Below are 13,376 nucleotides of genomic sequence, written 5' to 3'. Positions count from 1 at the left end.
TCGAAAAAAACGTCCACCGCGACACGTATCGGTTCTAGTAACTTAAACCGTCACGGCTCAACGACACACCTGCTTGGTCCACGTGGTCGGGTAATGTATTCTCTCTGGACTTACTCATCGACGACGGCCTCTTCACAGCAGTACCGGCGAGCAACAGCCCCGACGATGGTTTACCACGATGGTTCACCGCTGACTGGGCCGTGCTCGCCCCGGCCAGGGATATCTTAGCGCTCATCCTCGCGATGGCGGCGATGGCTGCTGCGCCGATTCCTGCGATCCTGACTCACGTACCGGGAAGTCGGTTTCGGAGGTCGCGCTGTCATACCTCCGCGTTAAATCACGGCAGGACCTTCTCGCCGCTATTATCCAGACGGAACCGCGTCTCGATACGTGTGGCCCCAGGTCGGTCTCGAGTCTGCTGATTGGGAATCTGTAAAAGGCGGAACGTGAGAAGCTGTTCCGTTTCAGGCTTGCGGAGACCCCGACGCATGTATAGAGTGGCTTGTACTACAGGGCTACAGTAAATTCGCGATAACTGCGCGAAAGGATCTCTACGTTAAATGCTTCTGCTTGATCCCCACTGAGGGGTCTACACTGGAGGTTACGGTTCGAAATACAATTCATGGATTGTGTCAATTTACAAAGTACAGAAATCGTGTCCCTCTGTGATAACTGCTCAAAAACGGTTCCGAGCGTTAATGGAAGATTTATTGTACCTGTTATGAGGAACCGAAATTTTAGACCCTATCAGTTTTAGTTGCGGTTCTTATATCAGGTCCCATATGAATTTTATAATCGTTATTTTTTAGGTTCTATATCAGTTCCAGAATGGTTACAGAATTGATTCTCGCGACGATTGTACAGGATTTTACAATGAATGAAATCGTAATATACAAAGACCCAACACACAGCGTACAAGGACACATGCCACCTAATCCATGTCAAACGATCCATCGACACACACACGAGGACTCCAGGGAATCCTTGAACGAGTTCCTTAATCTCGATCACGAAGAAAAATCACGACGGTGACCACGTACCAGGAGGTCGAGACCAGACGTCCTCGAGGCATGGTCGATCTCCCACTCGATCCTCAGTCGGTATCCTCAGTCATCGTTCGGCTGTAGGAACCGCGGATATGCTTCTCCATATCCAGTGTTCGAGAAGACTTCGAGGGAGGGGAAGGCAATATTGAAATCTCGGCGAAGGGATCTGAAACGAAGAGGAAATCCTTGTTATTCAACGATCTGTCATCCTGGTGGACGAAACCACGTGTCCTAGCCCCGGTTCCTCAAACTGAATCACGGACTCGGAAGCTGGGACACGAAGGTCGAGGAAGTAAAGCAACTTTAAATCACAACTAGGTCCTTCTGTTAACGATCTCGACCGATCCTTGCCCAGGGATCACCATATTCGACGGATTAACCCTGATCAGGTAGCTCTCTTCCTGGCCAGCTGGAATGGACCACGTGGTCGAACGAGGAAATTTAAGAAAAACAAACAGTTGTCATTCGTTGGTTTCGTTATTGGTCTTTCAGGTGTACCAATTAAGTGTAATTCTATATTCGTTGCAAAATAATTCAGATACCTAACCTCTTTGAACAATATTCGTTATTTGTTCCCATTGTCCTTCGCCATGTTGACCGAATAGAGGATTGGAAAGATATTCATTTGAATCTAAAATGTATCGCCAGTATATTGGAACTATAGTGAATTACTTATTGGTACACATGGACGTTGCTAGGGGAGGAGTTCACCTCCCCAAGAGAAAAAGTGGTCTTTGCCATACCCTAGAGGGGACAAAATTAGATTTTGCTCCCTCCCCGAGAGGAGAAAAATATTATATCACCTAATATTTTGTATGTAAAAATAAATCTAAAATCTATTTAAAGTAGTATTATGAAATTCACCTTAAGATTAATTTTGTACCCTCCCCACTTCCCCCATCTGGTACACCTGACAGATAGTAAAATTCATAGGCTGATGATATTGCCCAATGTTATAGTCGAAGAATTCTCCTGATCTCATGGTAGACGAAATGTTGTTGGTGGGGGATAGTATAACGTCTTGTTTATACGGGAGTTGATGGTTTAAAGGTAACTGGTATTAGAAATTGAATAGGTATATACCCGTAATATTGAATATCAATCGGCCAACGTGTCTGTTATTCATTATTTCTACCTGTCAGTGGCCGTAAACACTGACAGTGATACGGTTTGATTTATCCACGGTAATAACTTGTCACGAACTGATTATTAGAAAGCGAGATCGGCGACGAGTAGATAACGCCGTAACACTTCAACGTTTCGAACACGTGGAAACGGTGAGTAATGGACAGACGCGATTACAGAGACGATTGGAACAGGGTGAGAGCACTCGACGAGCTACCAAAATTCATTATCTCGGTGATAATGTGTCGAATAAAGGAAAGCCAATTTTAGCTGGAATTTACGAAACTATACAAAACACGAATGATTTGATTTATAGCTAGAGTTGGGTAAGATTTCATTCGAACAACAAATGGTGAAAAGCTGCAGTATCTGAAGGCATCATTCTGAGCTTTAAACAGTTAATGAGATTTAAATAATTGCTTGCCAAATGTCGACTCTACCTAATCCTCTCTCTAACCTAACCCAGACTCATTCAAGAAGTACTATTATATTATAAACATTGGAATTTCCACGTTTAAACGATTGAGAAAGATGAACTACTTTTTCATCTTTTATTCGTTACTCGAAATAGTTTATCTAGAATCTAGATAATGTAGTTGCCCGATCTCTGATAATAGCGGCTACATTCTTGTTGCCTCGTTACAAGGTCGCAGTAAAATGACGAGCTTATAAAGAGACAATCATCAATCAATGCAATTTCTTCCTTTTTCGAAGTCCACATCGATTAAAATTAATCAGTTTTAACCCTCGAAAGAAACAGACGACCGTACTAACAATGGTCCATTATAACCCCTACTCACGTTGTTCTCGCGATCCATTCTCGAACGTCCTGGAATATGCTTTGTTGATGTACGTTGGTCACCCCATACAAACTTTTTAACCTTTAACTACAGGCGAATCATCTCAGCGATGAATAATTTGACAACAACTTCGTAATACTTTCAACAATCAACCAAATCTTAGTTTTCGTCGCCGTTTTAGAAGTAACGTGCCGCTTACTGTCAATTGCCGGTACTCAAACGCCAGAGCTTCGTAAATTCTCCACCAGGTGGCGCCAGTGGAAGAAAAATTCAAATTCGTCTACGATTAGGAAAAATCAAATTGGCGCCTTTCGTTTAACATTAGTAAAATCATAAACAATTCTACCTCGACAGGTTTCAGGACGATAAATCATTTTTGCAATACGAATGATTTTTAATTATAAATAAATAATTAACCACGGTGGTCAAACTGCGGACATAATTTTCTTAAACCCTTACTGCGACTCCCGTATACTTATACAATATTTTTTTATAAACCTGACACATACTACGTAAGAAGCAAAACTTCATTTCTTCAGGGCCCATCCCATTCAATTTTACCCTGAAGAAACGAACGAGCACTTAATCATCCGATGGTCGAGTGTCCCCCCGACACGGCCGTGAGAGTCCACCGATGATCACGAATATAATTTCGCGGGTGGAACAACAGACCACGGAAAAACACGAGGGACATCAGAGCAGGGGCAGCAGCCGTTGACTTCTTCTTTGACTCATTGTCGGATGTCGGCGAACGCGGTCGCGGACCGGAGGGCCTTGAAGAGGGAACAGGAACTTCGCGCGGGCTCGGCGCCAAGGCGAGCCAGAATTATATCTACGTACGTACCGTGGTCTCTTTGTCCGAATTTTCTGGTGCATCAACAGCACGGGGTTCTTGTAAACCTATACCCGATTGTTGTTAAACAACTGTGAGTCACCGGAGATCCGGTTGATCCTCGAGAAACTGATCACTCTTTTGGCATCTTGGCGCAACGAATGTTTCGATGTAGTTGTACCATAAGATTAATAGTGAATTTACATAATTTAGTAAAGTGGTAAGATTGTTGTGAGTCGTAACTAGTGATGGGCGATATAGTATCGATATTTCGAATATCGACACTTTTCAATTCAAATATCGATATTTTCTATTGATATTTAATACGACGACATATTTCAGTATCGATACTTAACCTATAAATATCGAAATTCCGATACAATCGGTATATTTGCCGTAACGTAACAAGTCGTAAGGAGAATTGACTAATCGTGGGATTCCCATAAAGCTTGCGATTTGATGATTCATCTTCATGATTTATTTTGAATGATTAATCTTCATTTTTCGATTTTATTACATCCAATTTAATTGCAAGTATCGATACCGATAATATTGATATTTTATTCCCCGATACCAAATATCGATAACACTGATTTGTATCACCATCACTAGTCGTAATTATTCGTACTGAAATTTGTGAATACAAAATGGATGATACATAAATCCACCCTCATTTATAGTGGACCGTAACACGAAGGCTCTTCATTTTCACTGTATACTTCTTCGGAGGCATTAAATTTACGTTTATAGCGAATAAATGTCAGTGCGTTGTTTCAGGAGGACCGCAATATATCGTAACGGGATTGTGTTCCTTCCTATGAACTTTGCTTAAGGTCAGCTTGAGTCAGTCGAAGGTCAGGGGTCAGAGCTGCAGCCGTGAACCTCCTATCCGCGCAGTAAGATTAAAAACCGTATGTTTCATTGAAAGAACTAGTCCAATTCTTCAAAAATATAATTACGCCAACGCCCAATAATGAAGGAGTAACATTTTGAGCCTCTTTCTTCTATCCTGTCAAGTCGCTACATTATTAAATAAGACAAGAAGATGACAGTCCTTTCCTTCCCAAATAAAAGAATCAACAACCAAGCGTTTCTTTGCAAAAATACACCAATTCTTGCACTTCTTCAAAAAAAAACTACATAAACAACCTCAACTCCCAATAAAAAAAAAAAAAAGAATTCACATTCTTATCCCGTCTCAAGCCATCATACCAATAAGACGAAAAGATCAAACGGAGGACACTCTTCTCCTTTCCGTCCATCTTCCTAATTGGTCCCGACCTTTCAGCCGTTTTAATGGAAACCCTCTCATATCAAGATTTAATCGTGTCCAGTCACGAAAGTAATCACGGAAGGAACCGTTCGGCGAAAGAGATCTATACATACGTACCACCAGGAAACCAGAAGCAAAGGGGAAACGCAGAAAGAACCTCTAGAAACGACGTCGCCGAGAGTTCTACGGCCCCCACACTCGATCGTGCGCGCGCGTTCACCGTCGTATTTAAATAGAATTCAAGCCTCAAGGAGAAAACGCAAGGCTGCGGCAAGGACTCCGGCTGTTTTATGCCTCCGCTGTCGGATCACTGCCACTACCGAACCCCCTTCCCGCTCTGCCAGAACACACACACATGCACACACGGGGCCGTCTCTAAGCGCTCGAGAAAGTGACTCGATGCGGCGCGCGCGGCTAATTAATTCCGCAACCCATACACATACGGTTAAATCGAAATCGCGGCGGTATGTCCAGCTACAGAACACGGAACACACCGTTGACTCCCTTGAAACGTGTTTTCGATACTTTTTTTTTTATTTTGCTTTCCCGTTCCACCATAACTTTTGGCATTATACCATGGTGGTTTTAATGGACACGTCACACAGTGGTTCTTTTACGAGAAGCTGTCCAAAACTCATTGGTTTTTCATAAAAATCGGTATACAGAGTAATTCATAAATGTATGTCAATACTTCAGGGAGTAAATTTACACACTAATATAAGTAAAAAAAACGTCATATGAACATATGTCCTGTATATCTTAGTTTCTCAGTTACGGATGATTTAAGAAACTGTTCGAACTGCACGTTCTCAACCCATTAGACTTATACTTTTCGGGCCATTTAAAAACTATTGTGCATTCAATGCAAGTGAATAATGTGCACGATCTGCAAGAAAGGATATCGAATGGATTTGAGACTAATTGAAGGATACCTGGTGTTTTCGAGCAAGTGCTACGAAGTATAGTATTAGTATTCTTTAATCACCCATAATTCGAAAACTAAGGAACATTGGACATATGTTCATATGACATTTTTTACTCGCTTGAAGTATTAACATGTATTTATGAATCACTCTGTATATAGGATAGCGCTTGGGACATTCTTGTGTGACAACAAAGGATAAAAAAAAAAGAAAACAGAACAACCATTTGAAAATTTCTCTCACCTCTACGAGTTCCACAGTAATTTAGGAAAACAAACTTTCTTAAAATTTCGTGTATACGCCACGTCGATCCATTGATCGTTCGTTCGGTCAGTAAATCGGAACGCGAGGAATGCATCGCCGGTTACCGTAATTTCCACGTCTACGATCGCGACAGCGGCGGCGACGGCGGCGACTAGAACGCATATTTTTATCGTTGCACAACGATATCGAACGACGGCCGGGGCATAATTCCAGACGAATCGATACTCGCGGCCGGTGTTCGCGAGCCGCGAGGTCGGAACGGTAGTTGCCGCCCTCCCCGTCGGGTTTATCGAGCGAGGAAACGTTCTTGCGAGTAGCGTTCGGTCCGCGAACAAACGGTTTCAAGTGTGTTTCATCCAGAGATGGACAAACTCATTACCTAAATAAAAAGTTTCGAATAACGAATAAAAGATAATAAAAGTATTCCGTCATTTTTAATTGTTTAAACGTGGAAATTTCGATTTTTATAATAAAATAATACTTCTTTATAAATGAATCGATATTTGTCGAACAATTATTTAATCTCATTAACTGTTTAATGCTCAGGACGACACCCTTAGATACTGCTGCTTTTCACTGTCTATTATTCGAATAAAATTCTGCCCAACTCTGCTTTCATCTAAACATCGAACGAACAGTTTGAACCAAGAATCAATAATACTTCACTCTGTTCAGTACGTTCACGTGTGTCGCGTGTCATGTAAACATCCGCAGTCGTGTAACGAGATTACGGAGGATGAGTAATCAAGAGTCACAGTAGGAAGTACGTACAATGCTCCCGATCACAGGTCCAGTGATCTCGTAAAATGAGTAACATCGTTGATTAAACATGATGTAATTATAGACACTCCGTTTGTACACACACGTAAGTTTGATCCAGATTGGTTCAGTAGTCTTTCAAATATTTCTGGTAACGATTTTGAAAATTGCTTCTCGAGTAAAACGCTTTTAAACGGCGGCCATTTTCTTTTGTTGATAGGTACCTAGCTTTTTCAGAAATTATTAAGAAAATAATATATAATAAGATTATACATATATGTTGAATTTTTAATAAACGATAATTCTGCATATTCAAAAAATATTTATTATTTTCCCTCTTATTTAACAGCTCAAAGGTGTGTAACCCCTTAACCCCATTAATCGTGGAATTTATTTCTACCCTCGAAAATCGGGCTGTGCAAACTAGCAAGACCCCCTAAACGGATGGATTTATAGTCGTAGGACACTGGTACACCGTTTTTCTGCTGACGACTGATTTTTACGACCGGGATTACCTCGTTAAAACGGCGACGAATCACATGGGGGTGGGTTCTATGAGTTCAAGTTCCTGGGATTTGGTATTTTTTGGTGTGTGTTTCGTGAAGATTGGAAATTTGAACGTTTGGATGGAGATTTTGCTGAAGAGTGCTATAAATTAGAGAAGTTGTTATTTGTGCTGGACTATTGTTGGTTAAAATGGCGATAAATCACCTAAGGGTGGAATCTAGGAACCCAAACTGGTAAGATATTAAGTGTTTTTTGGTATGAGCTCTGTGAAAATTGGGAATTTGGACTTTCGGAGGAAGATTTTCCTAAAGAAAGCTCAAAATGGAGAAGTTCTTACTTGTGCTGGACTATAAATAGCGTTCCCACTTTCGAATTTCACTCAGAATTTGTAAAAAACAAAGTTTCGTGGACCGTCACAATCTAAATAGTATTAACTCTCATCGATCCCTCGTTTTCCCAGCATAATTCCTTCCTCGATGTCGAATTTGACACACTGGTTAAAAAATTAATATAATAAAGAAATAAATAATTAAATTTGTAAATTCTTTGAAACAAAAGTCACGGAGCCTTGGATAAATTTATCGACTTACATATGACGGAATAACATAATTTCTTAGTAAAAAAAATATGTCGAATTGACAGAAGGGAATCATGCCCGTTATCTCGATCTCCAATATTAGTAACGATGACTTCTGACGTCAGAATACGTGATCGCCTAATCGCAACGACCCGTCGTCACGGTTCCGACAATAATTCTGACATCATCGTCGTTTATTTGTCCGAGGGCAACATAATAATTAAATCGTTCCAGTTCTTCGGTCGCGATACCGATCACTGTTCGCCCAGTCGGACTCCTCGGCGACTGAATATAATGCAAATATGCAGAAAATGTGGTGTATACGTATCGAAGTTAATCGGACGTTATCCACGTTGATTAATCTGAACCCGTCAATTAACTATTTGTTTTTTTTTTTACTTGAAAAATAGGCTCAATAGAATTACAGTTACTGAGCGAATTATTAGTGCTACAGTTCGAAATATATGCTTTGTGTTTTTCAATTAAAGCTTAGTTTTCGAGAAAATCGACTTCGAAAATTAATCTGAAACACGTGTATTCACCATAGTAGTAAGTAGAAACGGAATGTAATGATCAGACAAGCTGATTTCCAATCTCGATTTTCTCAAAAACTAAGCCTTAAATGAAAAAATTCTATTCCATATTTTCTTCTTATTTTTTTCATAAGGAATGACCTCATACTTGTTTGTACTTGTTATTCGGCCGCACCCTGTATACAGCAAGTATTACGACATCGTCGAATCGAATTCCTATACGTCATCCCTTCGGGAAGAGAGATCGGCCACGTGGGGGGTAGACCGCAGCAATTAGGGGTGGCATACGGACTGTATTACCAACATAATCAAATCACATGGACCCTTGCAGTTCCGTCATGCACGTCGACAAAGACTGCGAAAAGTGGGGGAACAGAACGGCCACCCTCTTTGAGCCCCTGGATGCTACCACCCCACTCCCTCTCTAAGCTAAACTATCGGCCTTGCGAGGCCGTCGGTTGATTCATCTGTTTGCTTTTTATTATCTCACCCGAAACGCGGCAGCCACCTAACTGGCACGGTGGCGTTAATCAATTTATGGGATCAACCGAGAACGAACACGCGCCCATCGACCGGTCTTCCGTGCAACCCAAAATGGTGGTCGATCGACCGGAAGGAATTGTCACGTTGGAATCTCTGCTTTCTACGGAGTGGAATATAATTTTCCTAATGTTCACGCACGATCGAGATCGTTCTTTGGGAAATTGGATCTCATTGAAATTATAATTAATTCTCGATCTATTTTAAGGCTTGGTTATGAAGGGTTTTTATACTCTTTTAAGATATGGTATACAAAGGATGTTACAAAGGCAATTAAATTATCCTGAAAATTTACGTCCTCAAAGTTGTAGATTTTTAATTCCGCCACCCTCGGCGTTAAGAAATTCAAATCTAACACCAATTTCTAAAACTACTCGTTCCTAACTAAATTCTAAAGAAACTAAAAATTTAGAATATCCTGTTTAGAAAGTTTTGGAATTTATTTTGAGAATTTACTCCCTTGGAGTCGCTACAGACATTTACTTCAACAGCCCCTTCAATAATTTCGAATTTCGATTCCAATTCATAATACCAGCCCTTTTGAAGTCAATTCTATACAAACTTAAAATTTATAATATTTTATTTACAAAGACACTGAATTTATCCTGAGAATCTACTTCCCGAAATCAGAGACTTTTACCTCAACAACCCTCTTCAATGATTCCGAATTTAAATTCGAATTCACAAAACCACCCCTTTTGAAGTCAATTCTATACAAACTTAAAATTCATAATATTTTATTTACAAAGACACTGAATTTATCCTGAGAATCCACCGTCTTCAAAGTCGCTACAAACATTTACCTGACCGATCTCCGTCAATAATTCCGAAAAGTTCTAACTTTCAAAACCACCTATCACAAACAACAATCAACTCCAAACGTGCTAAAAATTTCGAACTCGTTCCATTCTGAAATCGTCGAATATCAATTCGTAGTTAACACTTGAACGCGATAGTTCAAAACCCGTCGAGCAACGATCACTACGTACGGTGTATAAGGGATGCTCCGTTTCCCGTACCTTCGTGAGAGGGTCGAATGGGGGTTGGGTGTCGAAGACGGCGACGCGAGGAGCGTGCGGTACACGGCACAACGTTCAACGTGGCTTGCCCCGCGAGCACTGTTTCCTAAGAAGTCCGTTCGCCAGAGGGTTGCTTCGCACCCTCCCTCCCCTCCTACCCTCGTATCTCGTGACGTAGCAGTGCGAACGTGGTGTCCATGTGGTGTCCTAGGCAACCCGGCTTTCGATGTATACATCGTGCTACGTCCTCGTCTCCCTCCCGTTTCCACCCTCTTCCACCCTCTTTTACCCTCTATCACGACGTCCATACCTCTCTGTTTTTGCTTCAGTATATTCCTCCCCCTGGCCTGAGCGGTATCTCGTGGTTTTTTTTCCTTCTCTCCTCTCCATCCACCTTCCAGCCTCATCCTCGATATTCCTTTGTCCTCCATTTTAGCCTGTGAATAAAAAAAAAAAAAAGGTCATAACCGAGTATTAAGTTATTAGAAGAATTAAGTTTCTTTTCTTATTCAAAGCCCACGTGGTAATATGATACATTGTTCAGGTCGTTAGTAGGATGCTTATGTATGTATAGCATCCTTTGTAACTTGGATTTTCCGAGACCAAATATCCCCGGAAAAACCGTTCACCATGATGGATCTATCACCTATGGTTGATAGCCCTCCTCGATTAAAATTTCTCTTCGACTTCCATCCCTCCTGATATAAGGAAAATGTAGATTTTCCTACACCAAATACCCCCGAAAAACCGTTCATCATAATGGATTTGTCACCCGAGGTTCTACTGTATTCTGATTAGATCCTCTTCGATCTTCCATCCCTCTCGATTTAACCCCCTCATTTTCTTTCCTAGTCGTTCCTCCGGATCATCCTCAACCCTCCCACTCCTTCGATTCATAGCCCCTGTCGTCCTTCTATCCCCTTAACTACCACAGACTTCGTAAGCCCTCACGCGATCCAGCGTGGAGCATACACACGCGCGCTGCGTCACCGTTGCAATCGTACGCACACAGACAGACAGACACGTGTTGGGTACACGTGTGCGCCCGTGATAGAGAAATCGATCCAGTCACCTGCCTCCGAAGGCTCTTCACACCCCACGCGAGGTTCCATCCCCTTATATATCGGGAAAAGAGGCGCAGCACCCTACATCCCTTTATTCCTCCCTTTCGCATCCCTCGAATAGCGGAAATTCCGGGTGTTGGACATTCTTCTACGAAACGAACCGGTGGTTTGATCCCGATATTTTTAATAAATACGACGTTTAATCGCGATAATCCCCGGGCATACAAATAAAATGGGATTCTAGGGTTTCACTTCGACTCAAAGAAAAGAAATAATAATCGCGATTAAAATAAAAACGAACCGAGTATGCCATGTCTGAAATCGTGCTGACAATGAACGTTACTCCAGAAAAGGTTAGATTACATTCCTTAGAAAAAAAAGTGGTTCGTTTTTGTTTTAATCACAACAAAATAAAGATTGAAAATTCTTGGGGTGGTTTTATAGTTATGCCACGCAGTGTAACAAAGAAATGCAGTCAGCGGGTTGAACTGTCAATTTAAAAATGTCTAGTATGACTGGCACACAGATGGGTTTTATTTCAAGAAAGTTACCGGTTTATTTTCATACCGTGACGGGAAATCGTGTTCACGTTCGATCAATGTATAATTCCAGAGAATGACTTCACCCCCTCTGAGCTGGTTGTGCATCGTATTTAGATGATATCGATTCGCGTTGCACGTCATAGAAGCCGACCTAGAATCGAGGCCCCTCCCCACCCTTCGTGACACAGTTAGTTGACAGCGACTCGAACACGAACAACCCGGTCGAAATCTCTGTTGCGATCCGCCTGGAGACTAGCCAAGTTCTGTCACATGAAGTTCAAGAAACCGAGTTCTATGTTTAAATCGTGAAAATTGAGGGTTAACAATTTAAAATTAATCGTGAGGACATTTCACGGATCGATGAATCTAAGAGAATTAAATCGATCTTTGTTCGAATAAAGTATTGATCTAAACCCTTTAGACTTTAGATTATATACCACTTGTTTCAGGAACGAATCTAAATTTTTGGTTCATTATTACGATCTAGTGGAGAATTTTTTAATATTTAGCATTACCTTCTACTGTCAGTAAATGGCACACACTGTTTCAAAAAGTGTAAGAAAGGTAATACAGTAAAGTCGCTTTAACTGCGCGGCAAGGCCTCTACGTTAACTGCCCACGCGTCATCCCCACCACTGGGGGATCCCTTCCTAGAATTTAGTCATGTGTATAATTTATTACTGAAGAAGGAGAGCCCCAAAAAAGATTAAATTGTCAATACGTCGGTGAAACAACACTGATGCAACTTTCGGTTGAATGTTTGAACTTGAAAGAATCTTTTCCTTTAGTAACAATGGTATAGTGTACACGAAAACTACTTGTTAATATAAATTAAATATTATAAATCCTTGACTTCTATAGAAATATACACTAATATCGTCAAGAAATACTGGATTACTTATTAGTGCATCTAATATTTGTCGAGCATACTTTACTCTCTATTGAACATTATTTTTTTCATATTCCATATTAGAGAATCGATGAAAATATTTTTCAGTAATTAACATGCTAGAAACTTTTTACTTTTCAACGATATAAACAGAATCATTTAAACACCGTGTTAAAAGATTTCTTATACCACAAGCTTAAAGGCTTGCAAAATGTAACAAAATTTTGCTTACCAATAGAATACAACATCTCAGAAGTGAATAAAGAAGATTTGTAGTTACTTCACGATGAAAATGCAAGAAAATTTCGGAGAATAGTGCTCGGATTCTTGGATTTTCCCGCTGGGGGATGAAAGGAACAAGAGGGCGCCGCGCTGCCAAACAGGTCGATACGGCGTGCGCGCTCATTCGACGCCGACACGTCTTCGGGGATGGACCAGTGCTGATTCTGCAACCTGGAAAAACATGTCCATGACGCAGTATCTCGCGTTTAGTCTCCTCGATCGACGTGTCGATGACCGAACGGGCCTAAAAATCTAACAGAAAACTTTAACAATTTGATCGTGACGTTACTTGATCCTCGTTTCGAAATCTTGATCGTTCCAGTCACAATTGGCAAGAATATTTTGGTGCTTTGGTAACTAAAATTTAAGAGAAACATGAGTCCAGGTTCGTGACAGTTGAT

The 13,376-nt window shown here is 41.0% G+C and overlaps 1 protein-coding gene across 1 annotated transcript in view; it reads right to left on the bottom strand.

Moving 5' to 3' along the window:
* LOC107194973 (dual specificity protein phosphatase 10-like) overlaps nt 1-235 on the bottom strand; it is an 88,623-nt gene extending 88,388 nt beyond the window's left edge. The window contains exon 1 of the mRNA XM_015584695.1: nt 115-235. Coding sequence (XP_015440181.1) covers nt 115-235 — 121 coding nt within the window. The remainder of the gene's footprint in view (nt 1-114) is intronic.
* Between the last annotated feature and the right edge of the window lie 13,141 nt (nt 236-13,376).

Source organism: Dufourea novaeangliae, unplaced genomic scaffold (assembly GCF_001272555.1).
Source record: "Dufourea novaeangliae isolate 0120121106 unplaced genomic scaffold, ASM127255v1 scaffold8, whole genome shotgun sequence".
Lineage (NCBI taxonomy): Eukaryota > Metazoa > Arthropoda > Insecta > Hymenoptera > Halictidae > Dufourea > Dufourea novaeangliae.
This window is presented reverse-complemented; position numbering and strand designations above follow the sequence as displayed.